This window comes from Haliaeetus leucocephalus, unplaced genomic scaffold (genome assembly GCF_000737465.1).
Source record: "Haliaeetus leucocephalus isolate CR32 unplaced genomic scaffold, Haliaeetus_leucocephalus-4.0 Scaffold763, whole genome shotgun sequence".
NCBI classification, from domain to species: domain Eukaryota; kingdom Metazoa; phylum Chordata; class Aves; order Accipitriformes; family Accipitridae; genus Haliaeetus; species Haliaeetus leucocephalus.
This window is the reverse complement of record NW_010973199.1, coordinates 4,113,261-4,128,095: the sequence shown is the minus strand read 5'-3', so window position 1 is coordinate 4,128,095 and position 14,835 is coordinate 4,113,261. Positions and strand designations below refer to the sequence as shown.

The window sequence follows — 14,835 nt, the reverse complement described above, 5'->3', positions numbered from 1 at the left end:
GCCATCGCCCTCTCCGGAGCAGTGCATTCCTGTGTGACCTAACTTGCAATATTCCCCTGAGCTTGTGGCAAAGGTATTTTTTGGTCTCATCTTTATCGTGAACTTCAATGTCAATGTATCCAGGCCAATAGTATAAGATTTTGACATCTCCTTCTCATAGATATTCTATGTAATTTGCAGAGTTTTTCATGTTACCTGGAAGAAGTCAGTGAATTTCTAGTTTGTTCAGTAATTTTTTCTTTAGGCTTTTGAGTCTTAAGTGCCTCACCAAGGACCTTTTGGGGCAGCTCCACAGCACAATATATTAACAAGATGTATTGTAAATTAACTGGATTTGGTATGATGTCATTCCTTTGAATGCAAGACTGGGCCTACTTTTTTTACTTTTTATAAAACACAAGAGCATTTATACAATTCAACAAAAAGTCCATATGTAACCAAATAAGAAAAAAATTCTGAAAATATCATCCAAACAGAAATGTTACAATTTGTTATCTTATGAATAAAGCAAATATAAAGATAGTAAAATAAATTCCCAAAACAGAGATTTTTCCTTTTATTTAGTATGCATGGATTTAAAAAAAAAAATTCATTTAAGCTTGTAAGTACTATATTTTTAAGTATAGAACTGCTGAAAGGATTTCTGGCACAATACAGTCTAGCATATCCAGCTTTCTTCTATATTTGTAATTTTATTTCTTGTAAATTCATTAACGTAATAATTTTAGTCATTTTTTCGCTATGCTTGGAAAATAAGATTGTTTTAGAATCACATTAAAAAGGGATGAGAACACAGACTTGTGAGAGAACAAAGGATACGTATTGACAGTGATAATGACAATATTTGATAACTTCTTCCTTGCTTTTTTAAGGAAAAGATATTCTACTATGATACTCTAATAAAAATATTCTAATAGCTGAATTTTGCTTTTATGTATAAAAGAGCTCCAACAGCTACCCTTTTTGGTTTTTATTTATACCACACAAAAATTGCATAAGCAATGGTGAATCAGATAGAGATTTAGCAAGCAAGCAAGGGATTAAATAAGCAAGATGGGATCCTGAAGTAAAAAAATCAATAAATAATGGATATTCAAGTATGATGCTTTGACTTGTTGCTTATCCTGTATATTTGAACAATTTAGCCAAATGATGGAAAGACCCCTGCAAGAGAGTATCTAAGTTACCATCCTCACTCTTCCACAACTGAAAAAGTGCACTGAGAATAACCTTTCTAAGCTTCGCTTTGAGAGTTACTCGTTGCTTGAGGGAAATGAAATGCTCTCTGAGGGTTGTAGTGGCTGTTTAAATACTCTGTGTAAAACTATAATGAATCTCTGTAGGAAACCAAAATGTCAACAATAAAAAATGTGAGCTGACAAACCTCCTGTTTTCTGAATTATTATGAACACTGGAAAAAATAAATTAAAAGGGTTGTACTTACAGGAACATCAACATATTTTGCAGCTGCTTTCACCTTTAGAAAATTAAAACAACACACAGTAAGTGCTTATTACTACAGATGTGCACAATTTCACAATTATGCACAGAAAGAAGAACAGAACCATTCTGAATCCAAACACTTACAGTGAATGAAACTAATGACGAGAAGAAAGTGCCTTCATCGTATCTTGACAATTTAGACAGCACACCTTCTAACACTGAAACAACCTGGAGGAAAAGCACAGAGAAAAATCTAAACGCACAATATGAAAAGTAAATATTTTGAATGAAAATGTGAGTTCTTCTTCCTCAGATTTTCATTGTTCAGCAGGGCAATGCAATCTGTAAATTTGACCACTTACTCCACCTTACAAAGTGCTGAAATCAAGGACAACATTCCTTTTGCAGCTTCACCTATCGATCGAACTGATGGAAATTGTTCAACCACTGCAGAAATAGAAACCCAACCCCAAAATTCTCCTGAGGTGGGCCTGCTACTCCACACCACTTTGCTGCCTCTAGAACGCATGGTTAAAGATAGGAGTGTGTGTACCCAGCATGTATTTTGGGTAGAAAACACAGGATGTTTTCTAGGACCAGAGTTTCTAAGATCAGAGCTTCAAGGATGATGGAGCACAATTGTTAAAGGTGGCGATCTCAATATCATGTTTTGCTTATCTTTGCTACTGAATAGAAACCCAGCTCTGATTTCAGCCAGCAGTGTAAGAGCACTGGAGTTTTCTGTCAACAGCATGTGCTGTTGAACTGCTACTACATGGCTAAGAAGGGGCAAGAAAATGTATACCCCAAATCTCTGGTATGGTGTGGTTCCTCTCCCTGATACCTTCCCCTGCGATCCTCTGAGTAGCTTGACTCTTCAGCAAGTGGCATGAAAAGGCGTTTTTGCAAAAATTTATTTCTGACCAAAAACCATCTTATTAATTGCATTAATTATAGCCTTAAACTCCCCCAAATGAGCCTTAAGGCAAACAAGTTCCATTCTCATGTCCCTCTGTGATGTTATGTTGCTCAAGTAATTTCATGGTGTATAACATAAAATATCTGTCAGCCGTTGTATTCGTGCGCATTTATTTTACACATATGAATTGCTTTTCAGTTTCATATAAAGATTGTTTTAAAAGTCATTCCTTGCTCCCAACACAGTCATTCCCACAACCACGAGTATCATTTTATGAGTGTGAGGACAGAACGAAATTCCATCTGGCATGCTGTTAATGGGCACTGTAACAGTGTCACAACAGTGTCACCTCCAGTGGAACTGAGATCATCACTTTACAATAAGCCCTGCTCTTAACAGTTCAAGGAGCAGGAGCAAGTGCAAACCTACATTTGTCATTTATCAATCTAACCTGTCATATTTACAGTGATTAATTAAGACACCAGTACATAGGTGCCGATCAAGGAATAAAACCACATCACGAGAGAGAGTGGCAGTTGTTTCTGCACCCCGTGCATGGTATAATTACAGTCCCTTTATTAGACCAAATACCAGCTTTCTGCTTTGCCATTGCATGCCTGTGAGAAGCTGCTGTTCATACTTTTAACTCATTTTATCTGACTGGCAAGGATTCTTTCTGCAGAAGGGTGTTCAATCTTATTCTGCAAAGATCTGCTATGGAAGGGGCTGATCTCACAAACAATATGGTGTCCACAGTGCCAGCAAATGGTTCCAATACAAGTGGGACACAAAAGAACAGAGGAAAACATTGCAGTGTCAGGGATGTCCATTTAAACGAAAGGCTTAGTTATGAAGCTAGAAACTTGTTTTCTGAGATCTCAGTGTACGGACATGTGAAGCTCTAAGAGCATTTCTGTGTGTAGCTTATATTCTCTGAATTGGTTACTGAGACACACTGTGCTTTGTTGCAGTGTTTTGTGCTGTTCCTGTGATTTGTTAAATGCTTTAGCTTGGTAAGTCTTGCATACAAAATGCATGGTATAGTCTTTATCAAGTCTCACTGAAGTGAAAGTACTCTTCCTTTTCCTAGATGACTTGCAGCTAAAAACAATGATTGAAACCCTTATTCCTCTGGAGCACAAAGCAAATAATACAGAGGCAAAGGCTAAAAAATAATGAAAATATATTAGATTAAAAAAATGAACACACATGGATATCATGCACATTGATGTGCATTTTTCCTGGCCAAAACCAAGAGCGAAACATCACCCTTCCTCTGTACCCTCAGAGGCTTTCTGCCTTGAAACAGAAGCAACCAGGATGTCACTGGCATTTCACATCTCAAGTGAGGAGAGACTGGTTAAGCTTCTAGTGATTAGCCAATGACACAGAATATTTGCCTCCTGTTCCGAGATTTCAACCTCTGTAATAGTATATGTGATAACTAAGAATGCAAATCCCTCTGTATTAACAGCAGCTGTCTCTAGAATTTCTCGTACATATATCCAGGAGAAATATGACTATTTTCTTCCTTCTTCTATAATCTCAGATATTAAAAAAAATAATGAAAAGGTTTAACGTTAAATAGCATGATTTGCTCTGATTAAATTCCCCTTTCTTCCTCTTCCTCTTCAATAACACTAAAACCATAAATGGACAGGTTAGTTCAGAGTGATGACAGATGGCATGTAAAACTCAAAACTGTCGAGTTGAACCACTTGTAGTTATGTCTACATCAAACCTTCACTTTAGAGAAAAAATGTGTGGTTTCTACGTATTTATCAGCAAGTGGACACATTTTGCTCAAACTTCTATGATTCTACAAAGCCTTCCCCTTCAACTCCTCTGCAAGCATGGGGGGTGTTAATCCAAAAGGAGATCCCCCCCCCCCCCCCCCGCCAGCAAGCTGTGACAAGTGAAAATGCAGGCACGATGAAAATATGACCAGAGTCTTATTTTTTGTCACTAACTCATAAATAGTAAATGTATGGCTTATTTCTCTTACTTTGACAATCAGATATTTCTGGGTAGTTTGCAATGCATAGATAACAAAACTTCTTAGAAAATCTTTCTCTTCTGCCATTATTTGCTGTGTCCTTCAAACTGTTAGGGACTGAAAGCTTTTCTTTTACTTTAAGCACTTAAGACTTCTACTGGAGTAGAGGTGCTACAGTAATACAAGACATTTTTAAAGTTTTTTTCACTTATTCTCCAAGTCCCTATATCATGTTGAAAGATATATTTTTTAAAAATATAAACCCCTATGAAGTCAATTTCAAGAAATAACAACTTATAAAATATTTTTAAATTAAATAGTTTGTGGAACAAAATGTCATTAAAAATTTATACTGATACTCTGGATTGTTGTCCATCTCTAAATACAAAATTTAAATACTATTTAGTGATAGGAAGAAAGTTTTCATGTGAAAAATTAAATAAAAAATAAAACATGCTATTACTTAAGATAATATTGACATAATCAAGTCCTACCAGTTCTACTAGCTGCTAGCAGTTCTCATCTATAACAGAAACACAGAAGAGAAACTTATCTGATTAGCAGGTTGCACCTAATGGGTTATAAAATTTAATTTTGTAAATTCAATATTATTTGCATGACTATTATTTACAAATCATGTTGTGTCATCCCCAATCTCACTGTGTAAAGAAAAACTGTGATGTTTAAAGACATTTCAGAAGTTCAATAATTAGAGATATATTTTCTGCTTTATTATAAATTAAAAACTAAATAGCTTTACCTTTGAAACAAGAAGTGAAATAATTTCTTTAACAGTTTCTTCAATCAAGTCATCTATTTTTGAATGGTATTGTTGCTGTATTTCAAAAGATAAAGAAGCATTAGCATGTATATGAACACACACTTTTGTCATAAGTCATAAATGGTACAAAGCTGATAACCCTGCCAGATCAGATTTACTTAAAATTATCATTTTGAACATCAGAAGAACAAACCCTTGAAAACGATCCACCCAATCAACACTTTCTTACATTCTGTGTTGAAAATTTTCCCATGTACACTGTTGAGTTAAGCAGCTAATGGGGTTATTATTTAGATGAATTGAGTTCTTATTCTTATTCAGGCGAAGGAATGTGAAGGATACTTTTTGTCTTCTCCTATATAATTAAGGTGGCCATGTATTTTTTTTCTAAAGGGTTGGTTTAGCTGGAGAAGCAAAAAGACTAGAATAAGATTTAATTAATAGAGCATTTCATGTCTGACAACTCTCATTCATAAGTTATTTTAAATGTCCTCTAGAAATAAAATGAGCTCCAATTGTTCATCCTAAAAGAGCCTTTCTGTTAGCACAGTGAGCTGCAGTTTATACAAATCTTACAATATGCTCAAGCAAGGGCAAAATTAAAATTTCATCAACAAAGCAGAATAGATGGTAATAAATTAATAGGCCATAAAAGACATAATAAGCCAGACTTCATTCTCCATAGCCTTTTTCTTTTGCTTTTTTATAAAGAAGGTGCCTTTAAGTAAATACTTTTAAAATAAATCTGAAAGACTTTTTAGATAATACCACAGAGCTCCCTCCCGAAATTAACAGGAGCTAGGGATCCCATTCTGTCAAGGAGGCACATCAATTTAAACAGTAATTCTTCCTTTAGAAACATTTATCTGACAGCAAAGATTGTCCCCAATAGCCACTTCACAGAAAATGTGACTTGTAAAGACTAACCCTATCTTCATAGTTCAAGGCTACTTGGAACAGCTAACAGCATAATGCTCGGAGTAAAAGTACTGAGGTCAGTATAAACATTAGCCTAACTTAGCAGCTGCCAGCTGAATAGTTTTCAGAGTTGTATGGTTTTAAAGGATATTTTTCATCTGTCTCAGAGTTGCCATACAAACCAAAACATTAAATCTGATCTGCTTAATGTATTTAGGAATGATTTTCTAAACAGTGCATCTGCCAAACTTGCATTTAAATTAAGAGAGAATAAAACTCCTAATGCATTTGCCCACACATACGTATCTGTTCCAGGTACCAACACCATGCATATTAATTTTTGGTTTTAATTTCTTTTATAGTTTAAAACCACTTGGAAAATGTGAATATATGTCTCAGACAAACATCAGCAGACATCTCAGAAGAGTGAAAGAATGTATTAGAAATATGTCAAAGAATTTTCCATAGCTCCAGATATATTTTATTCTAATCATATTAATGTCTTGACCAAAGTAATATTCTCTTGATCTGCTAAGGACTTAAATCACCCCAAACTGTCTGACGTCTGTTGCTTACACAGTCTTTAGAAGGTAATGGTGTTTTACTGTCTGCAAACAATAAATGATTATTCTCCCACAGATGCATGTCAAAACTATACATATTTCTATGATCTGTGAAAAATCACAGTTGTCCCTCCCATAAAGTGTCTGCAACTTTATCTCTACAGCACACTACATTAATGGATCTATGTATATTTTAAGATCAGTTCCTACATTTTTCTTTTTTTCCCCCCCCCCCCCCCCCCAAGGCAAATATAATTTTGTAGGAATGGAATATAATCAGTAACTTCACTGGGTGACCAAGAAAAACAAGGACTAAACCAAATTATTCAAAAATCACAAGCAGCTTTCAAAATCATGACATGTATTTAGAAATAATTTTTGAATTTTTTTTTAACCTGAATTTCCCTGTTTTCAAGATTCATTCTGCAAACTATGACATCATAAATTTTTCAACCCACTCCTCCCCAATGCCATCTTCCACTAAAACAGCCATCCCCGACAAAACAAAACTTCAGATCCTTGTGGAAGATTATTTGACTCCAGGAGATAGCCTTCAAGAAGATGGTAAATGTTGTAGAATTCATGATAAAACTGTATGAGCTGACAAGGCTGTATGCACGATCCTGAAATCAGCACCTGTAGGACTGCAGCTTTTCTATTTCTGCCAAGCTTGCTCAGTGAGAGCAGAGACATCCTCACCCTTTTCCCAAACACATTTATGGATAGCTGTGCCTTTACATTCCTCTGCTGGCTGATGTGATCACAATCCACATGGAGTCTGAACCTAGACAAGTCAGCTCCCACAGCTAAATTATTTGAATACACATTGTAGAGTCTTTCAGCATCATCCCAAAGCCCCCGAAGGGCACTCTGCCTTTCCAGCTGCCCTAGAGTAACTCCCAGTAAAATATGAAATACAGCTGCAGCTGTAGGAGGTACATGGAAGAAAACTATGCTTAGTGGCAAAGCGTGTCATGGGATGTAACCGAACAGGACTGCCTTTTGAGGACAATATGGCTGGTCTTCCAAATGTGGCTCTCTGCTCCTAGTAGCATTTGGAAGGAGACAAAGTATTTTAGAGCCTTTTGACAGCTGTGTTTTTGGAGAACAGAGGAGTTTGTTCCGAAATTCTGTGGTGACCAGCTAACAACTGTAACTTGCTCATTTCTACAATATATTCAATTTTCTTTTCCATTCTACCTCACTATGTCCCAATATTGGAGTTGGCTTTTTTAATTACCTTTTTTTTTTTTTTAAGATTTTCAAGCTAGCTTTCCTTTGTTTGTTTTAAGGTTGGATGGCTGTGAAAATAAATTGCACATGATCATCTGAACAGAAACAGCTACTGCCAACATATAACATTACAATATTACCTACATATTAAATTGTCTCTGCATTTTTACTATCAAATCGGCTATAATCCTCTACTACTTATGCAGTCAAATGAGTCTCCTCCTTGAATTCTATGAATCAAAATAGCTTCAGAAACAAAGTTTATCAAATTAAAGCCCACTTTCCCCTAAATTCTTCTACATATATACATAGCACTGGCTGTGGCACATTCCACTGAAATGGCACATCAGTCATTATTCCCCAAACTGAAAAGTTTGTCTCTCTTCTTTTATAAGCATGTTAGGGTACTGGGAATGCAGGCTGGAATTCTGAAACAACTAAAATAGCTTCTATACATATTCTGCCATGAAACACTCAACAGTATAGATCAATGGCATTTACTCTGTTCATACTACCCAATTACACAAAACAACAAATAAGCTGTGATGCAGATCTAAGGTCCTGCTTGGATCTAACGATCTGTCAACCTAAGTGGCCCCAGAAGAATTTGTTATTTTAATTTGTTTTGTGCCTCCAGCAATATTTCCTGTGTGATTCTTACCTATCATACTCAAAAAGGTGAGTGTTGCCAGACTATGGCAGCATCTAGATGATTAAGTTATAACTTAATAGGCTTTAAACTATTTATCACAAATAACAAAGGCCAAAAAATCTCTGGATTGAATGTTGTGTGACAGCAAAGGTTTCCCTTACTGCTGGTATTCATTTCACTTGGCATCCATGGACTGCAAAGGAGTAGCACCTGTTGGCTTCTGGTTCAGGAAAGAAGGAAGTGGGACACTGCTCACCATAGAACTACCCAAGATTTCATTCACGGAAACTAAGAAGTCGTGCTGGCAGCTGTTTGAGAAATAGCAGCAACTGGTACGTTACTTGGCTGTCTTGCTGTAACCTTCCCCTGTACTCCATGAATTGCCACTCTGGTTGTTAATGAAGCAGGCTGCAGGCACCAGCAGTTAGTCCGAGATAAGGCGATTCTCCCCTGGACCTGCTTCTCAAACCCTCCTAAGGCAACGGCCAGCCAATGCAGAAGGCATCCAGCCAGCTGAGCTCTCTTTAAACACAATGTACTTCATGCCTGTAACCAAATCATGCTGTGCTTCTCTTAAGCTTTAGGACAGTATCCAGAAGGCAAGGAGGGGAGGGAGCCCTCCTGAATAGCAGACTTAGTGACTATGAGAGTGGACTTAACTGGAAGACCTTTGGGAGAATGGTGAGCAGTGCATGAAGTAATGTAGGAAAACCCGGGGATTCAATCAAATTTAAACTCTAAACTCAAGGTGCTATGATTGCTAACCATGACCAGAATGCCCTAATTACATGATAAGTAAGAATTCCCTCCTATCTGACAACTCAGGATAAAAACTTCCACATCTGGCTCTACTTGAACAAGATATACAACTGCTTATAGCTCCATGTAGGGAATGAAAAGAGCATGCTGTATTCAAGGAGATGTTTGAGTCTAACCGTGTAATTAAGTAACACCTTCCATCACTTGCAGAGTAAGTTCTAGAAACTGTCAGGTAGATATTCAGTGTTGAGTTTTAGATGAATGAGCAGCCCTTTTAAAAAAATATAACTCAGGCCTTATGGAATGCTTTTCTTGACTGGCATAAAGGATCATGTTTGAGGCTAAAATGAAGATGAAAGCACAAGGGAAAGAAAGGTAATACAGAAAAGGTTTCAAGACCAAGTGGCTAAGTAGGAGTAATTTGAAATGCCAGAGCTCCTATAGAGGAGTCAGAGATGCAACTGTTTATGTTATGAGATGCTCTCCTGCCTGCTTTGACAGATGGGCAGATTCCAGAAGCATCTCACCTAACGAATCCCGAAGCATTTCAAACTATGATATCAGCTACAAGCAACTGAAAGGCCAATTTTTTATTAATCTTCAAAAAGAGCCTTGGGAATGGAAGAAACTGATAGACAATAGTTCAAAGTTTATGAGAAAGAAGGAAGTTTCTACATTATCTGATAATTTCTGATATGTGAAAAATTTGAGGTTCCTTTGGTTTATTAGATGAATTGGGATGAAGATCAACTTGGGGGCTTTGAAAGAAGTATGTATTTCATCACAGGTATGCTATACCGTCAAACTCTTGCACTGAAAAGAAGCACTCGAAGCACTTGGGGTCATTGTCAGACCTAGTAGGGAACAAGGGCTGTATTTCTGTTTTGGTGTTGCGAAGAGTGTATGATGGAGCTTAAACATTTAGAGAATGGGAAGATTTCAGAAGAGAATCTAGTGAGGATCTGTAGTCCAAAAGGTAACTGTGAATGCTCAGCTTTGGCTTTGAGGGCGACTGGCTGACAATGCAGGACAGTAAGTAAAAGATGAAATGGCAGCATCAGCTTAAGGCAAAGAGTTGCTAGTTGTGGTTTACTTCTGATGAGCTTGAAACAAGTTGTTTGTTGCTCTTTTGCCTCACTGAGAGGTGAAAGAGTCCATAACTTTGTGACCTGGTAAGACAGGACCCTGGGTCTGAAAAGCAGAAGAGTGAAGAATCATCCAGAACCACCTTAAGAGGATGAACAAGAAAAGAATTGAGAAGCTGATGATCAGTCTGTAGCAAGGTTAGGCTGTAAAGGAATTCTGAGGGCTAGGCTAACAAATTAACAAGAAAAGCAGTATTACCATTTAAAATAAAAAGTGGCTGTTAATAACCAAAGAAAAAATATAGGTTAAAAACCAATGAAAAGACACTTACCCATTGACTAGCAAACTGGTTCACGTCATGGAAAACCAAAAGGAAAAATGAAGATGACAGGGTAGAACAGGAAAATGATGAATGTCTCATTGAATTGGGGGGAAAAAAAAAAAAAAGACAATTACATTGAATATGCTAACTTAAAAAGATGAATCAATAAAATGAAGAGAACAGTACAGAAATGGAAAAATCAACAGAAACAATACGACCAAATAATGTAAATGTGAAACTGCCCAAAGCAGGCATACATTTTTGTTGCCAAATTCTGACAAATGTTTTTACCCTCTCTCCAAAACAAAATCAAACAAAATTACACTGCTAATGCATTAGCACAGCAAGAAGTTTTAATTTTATGCTGGTGATCTCAGCAGTTGACGTTGTATGTGCTTTTTCACTTCACAGATTAGTCCTGTTGAGAGTGACAACACGGGAAGGACAGTAGTCAGTGAAGTCTAAATATCCTTCAAAAGCACATCAGTGCTCCATTGTGGAGTATCTACAGTCCTGGCAGTAGGCTACTGACAAAATGGTCCCTGTCCTTGGAGACCAAATAAAAAAATCCCATTAAATTACCTGATTATTTCTTTCCTCTATTTTCAGCATGTATACAGGCATGAATGCTGAGCATACGAGCCATTTAAAAACAAACCTTACTTGTTTAAAACCTGGTTGCAAAGGACAATGTTTTGGCTCTATTTTACTATTACAAAGGAGTCCTGAAGTGGGCTGTTTCTCTGCTGCAACCCAAGATAAATTCCTGGAGGGGCTGTGAGTCAAGAAATCCTCTGAATGTTCAACAGACTCACAGGTCAAAGCAAATAAATTACAGAAGCACTCTGTGTCTTCTTTGGTTGAAGATGAGGGGTTGTGTCTTGCATGATGCTTCTAGGGAGCAGTCTATGCACGCTCCTGTACAAACAGAGCTACGTGACACATTTCAGCTAGTTTGAAATTAAACTACTTAAGGACTGTCTGCCGTGTGAGATGTTTCAGATGAACCGAACGTAGGAATTAAACATACAAAATTCCACTTACCTCTTGCCCCCCATCCAGTATGCAGAGTTTAGCTGTCTGTTTTTTGGCATCAACTAAGACATTAAACATTGTACACAGAGAAGAAGGGATACGCAAGTCCGTTGATTTGTTTGTCTTTTGTAGCTTGAGTTCAAATGCAATTCTTGTTCTGTTTATTAAAACACAATTCATAATATGAGTCTCTCTGATACTTCTGAACAACCAGTGTACAAATGTATAAACCCTACTAAACATGCTGGCTTAACAATGTACATGCACGTGAGAACATCTCAGAAATAAAAATCTGTGAGTGCAGAAAATCCACCCATTCAATAAACAATTGCATTGATGGTAATCTCAAGGTTCTGCACTGCTTCAGCTAATTCAGTTGAATAATAAAAGTATTATCTTCTTGCCCACTAGATAACAATATGCTTCCCTGTATGATGACTAGGAACAATTTAAAGCAATGAAAATACCCTACATTTTCAGCTCTTCTATGTTAAAATGTGGTTTATCATACCAAATGCTTGCTTCTAAAAAATATAATTAAAAAATCCTCTTCTGGCTTTAATAGAAAAGAGAATTTTATTGAAAAAAAGGAGTTTATTATTAAGCAAATATTAATATTTATATTGAAAAGTGAGATGTATCAGGAAATAGATAATACAAACCCCCTATTCTCTTCTCGCGCCAGTGTAAATAAGGAGTAATGTCACTGAAATAAATTATAATTGTACAGAATACATAAATATAAAAGTAATGTTTTATTTCCACACTTATTTTTAAATGTGGGTACCAGAAACTGACACAATAGTTTAAGAAGATGGAAACAGAAGCATCCTATTTCTATTTTAGAAAGTCTTATAGATCATATTTGTATCACAATAAGAGTTATAATAGAATAGTTTCATCATTCTTTTCTGAGTTGCTACCATCTAATACAGTTCATCCGATGGATATATAATTTACTTTCTTTATTACTTGACATATGGTATCTTTGACCACACTAAAACATACTTAGTGTGTTAACACTAGTATGATATGTAATAACTCTAAAATATTAATACATTTTATGTATTGACACTAGGATCATTCTGTAATGCTAATTAAACCTTCATTTATTGCCATCAGAATGTTCTTATTCTCTACAAAAGGAAACAGCAAAGATGTCAGGATTGGTATCACAGACCAAAAACCAATCCATAAGGAATTATTTTTGTAATGCCTCTGTGTTAATAATTCTGTTCTTAGCTTCTGGTTGTGATCCTGGCATTGAGCCATTTTTAACCTATTTTGTGTGTGTCATTAAAATTCACACAGTCAAATCTGTATGCTGCGAAGTTTTAGATACTGACAACATGTGGCATTAGATTTATTGCCCAGGAGAAATCCAAGTATTCATATTTACACAATTGGCTTTCCCACATTAATCTGTAATAATCTTTAAAAAAGATGTAAGATCAATTTGAAAAGATTCATTCTTCAATAAATTATTTTAACTTGTCCTAATTATATACATGTTTGTATTTTAGTCCTGTTGATAAGAGTCCCAGTGTAAAGATTTTTTTTCATTTTTTTTCCAGGCTCGAAATCAATATACTCAATATATTACTGCATCTCAATGCTACTCCTTTTATGGTTTTTAAGACTAAGATTACACTGATAGTCTTCCAGTTCTTCCTTTGAGATTGCACCATTTTTCTAAGATTTGTTAGATATTTGTAGCTGACTGAGCTTCTACGCCAAATTCTTTAGAACAGATAGATGTAAGCTTACATGACTTCAATTTTAGTAGATATTGTCTCATATCTTCCTTTGCTACAGAGCTTAAACTCTTACTGCATTCACTGTATCACTCCCCTTCCAAAATCAAATAGAAATGTTTGTGAAATGCTTCTGCCCTTTTAACCATGATTTCCTCACTGTAGCTCTAGCAACAGGCTCACATACTAAGCCTGAGGTTCTCCTTGTTCCTACTACATTTAACAGAAAATAATAAAATACTAGGTTATCAGATTTAACCTTAGTGGATGTTACAGGTTATCTGTTTCTTTAGCCTTCCTTATCAATGTTATATATTTTCTGATTGAAACTACTGAATTGTCTATAAACTTTATTTTTTCCCCAGTCTTCTATTTATTTTTTTTAAAATCAGTATTTTCATGTGTCTGGACTAAGCTTTCTCTGTATGTGGGATCATGGCTTCAGAAGCACCTAATAGGAGATCCCTGTAAATTTTCTAGACATACAGATATTTATTCTAAACTCAGTGGTATGTACTGAAAGCTACGGCAGAGATCTTTTTAGATAACCTATGCTTAATTTAGAAGAATATACCCATAACTATAAGATACAGCTCAAGAAAAAACATCACTATGTCTTCTATAATTTCCAGAAGCTTAGCAATATAAAACTTAGCTTCAGCTGGATAACTTACAGATAGCCTTCTTTTGTTTATTGTATAAATGCAGAAATGCTGTATACTCTTTATTTTGTAATATATTTCTTAGAGACAGTACTCTAAAATAATGACAAATTAAGTAGTATTATTAACTGAACATAAAGAATAATACAGTAATGAGAAGGGAAATGTACAAAAAGAAAAAGGATTTCTTCTAGCAGAATTCTGAGATTTGTTAATATTTACCACATACATGGAATAGAAAAGAGATTTGGTTTATTTAGTTCCAAGGGTCTATTCACAACATATGCAGAAATTGTCCTTGGTATTTCCTAGATGTTGCCAAATTGCTGATTGCCAGATGCTGGGAAATACACACAAGTCATGATCTCTTTACAGTTGCCCTGATTCCTGTGACAGGATTCTGGTACAGATGTCCCTCTGCGAGCCAGTATGGCTGTTCCTATGTTAATTTTCAAATCTTTCCCAATTTTTAATTGATCATTTCAACTGTACCTTTTAACGCAGGCTTCTATCATGTCAGTGGCCATGAGTTTAAGTCTTTGCTCTAAATGGTGGGCAAATTCTGGTTCTGGCCAGTGAAGATCAAAAACAAACATCTGCAGAGCATCCAGTTTCCAGAAAAGGTCTTCTGATGTAGCTGAGCCATTGCTATAAGAAACAAAACAAAACAAAGTCCCCAAGAAACAGAAGATAAATGTATTGGTGTCTATCC

General features: G+C 36.0%; 1 protein-coding gene across 1 annotated transcript in view; it reads right to left on the bottom strand.

Moving 5' to 3' along the window:
• Positions 1-14,835, bottom strand: part of CADPS2 (Ca++-dependent secretion activator 2) — a 271,004-nt gene that overhangs the window by 31,241 nt on the left and 224,928 nt on the right. Inside the window, exons 23-27 of the mRNA XM_010581326.1 lie at positions 14,616-14,771; positions 11,717-11,864; positions 5,119-5,193; positions 1,588-1,671; positions 1,445-1,477 (exon numbers count right to left, since the gene is read on the bottom strand). Of these exons, the coding sequence (XP_010579628.1) occupies positions 1,445-1,477; positions 1,588-1,671; positions 5,119-5,193; positions 11,717-11,864; positions 14,616-14,771 (496 nt within the window). The remainder of the gene's footprint in view (positions 1-1,444; positions 1,478-1,587; positions 1,672-5,118; positions 5,194-11,716; positions 11,865-14,615; positions 14,772-14,835) is intronic.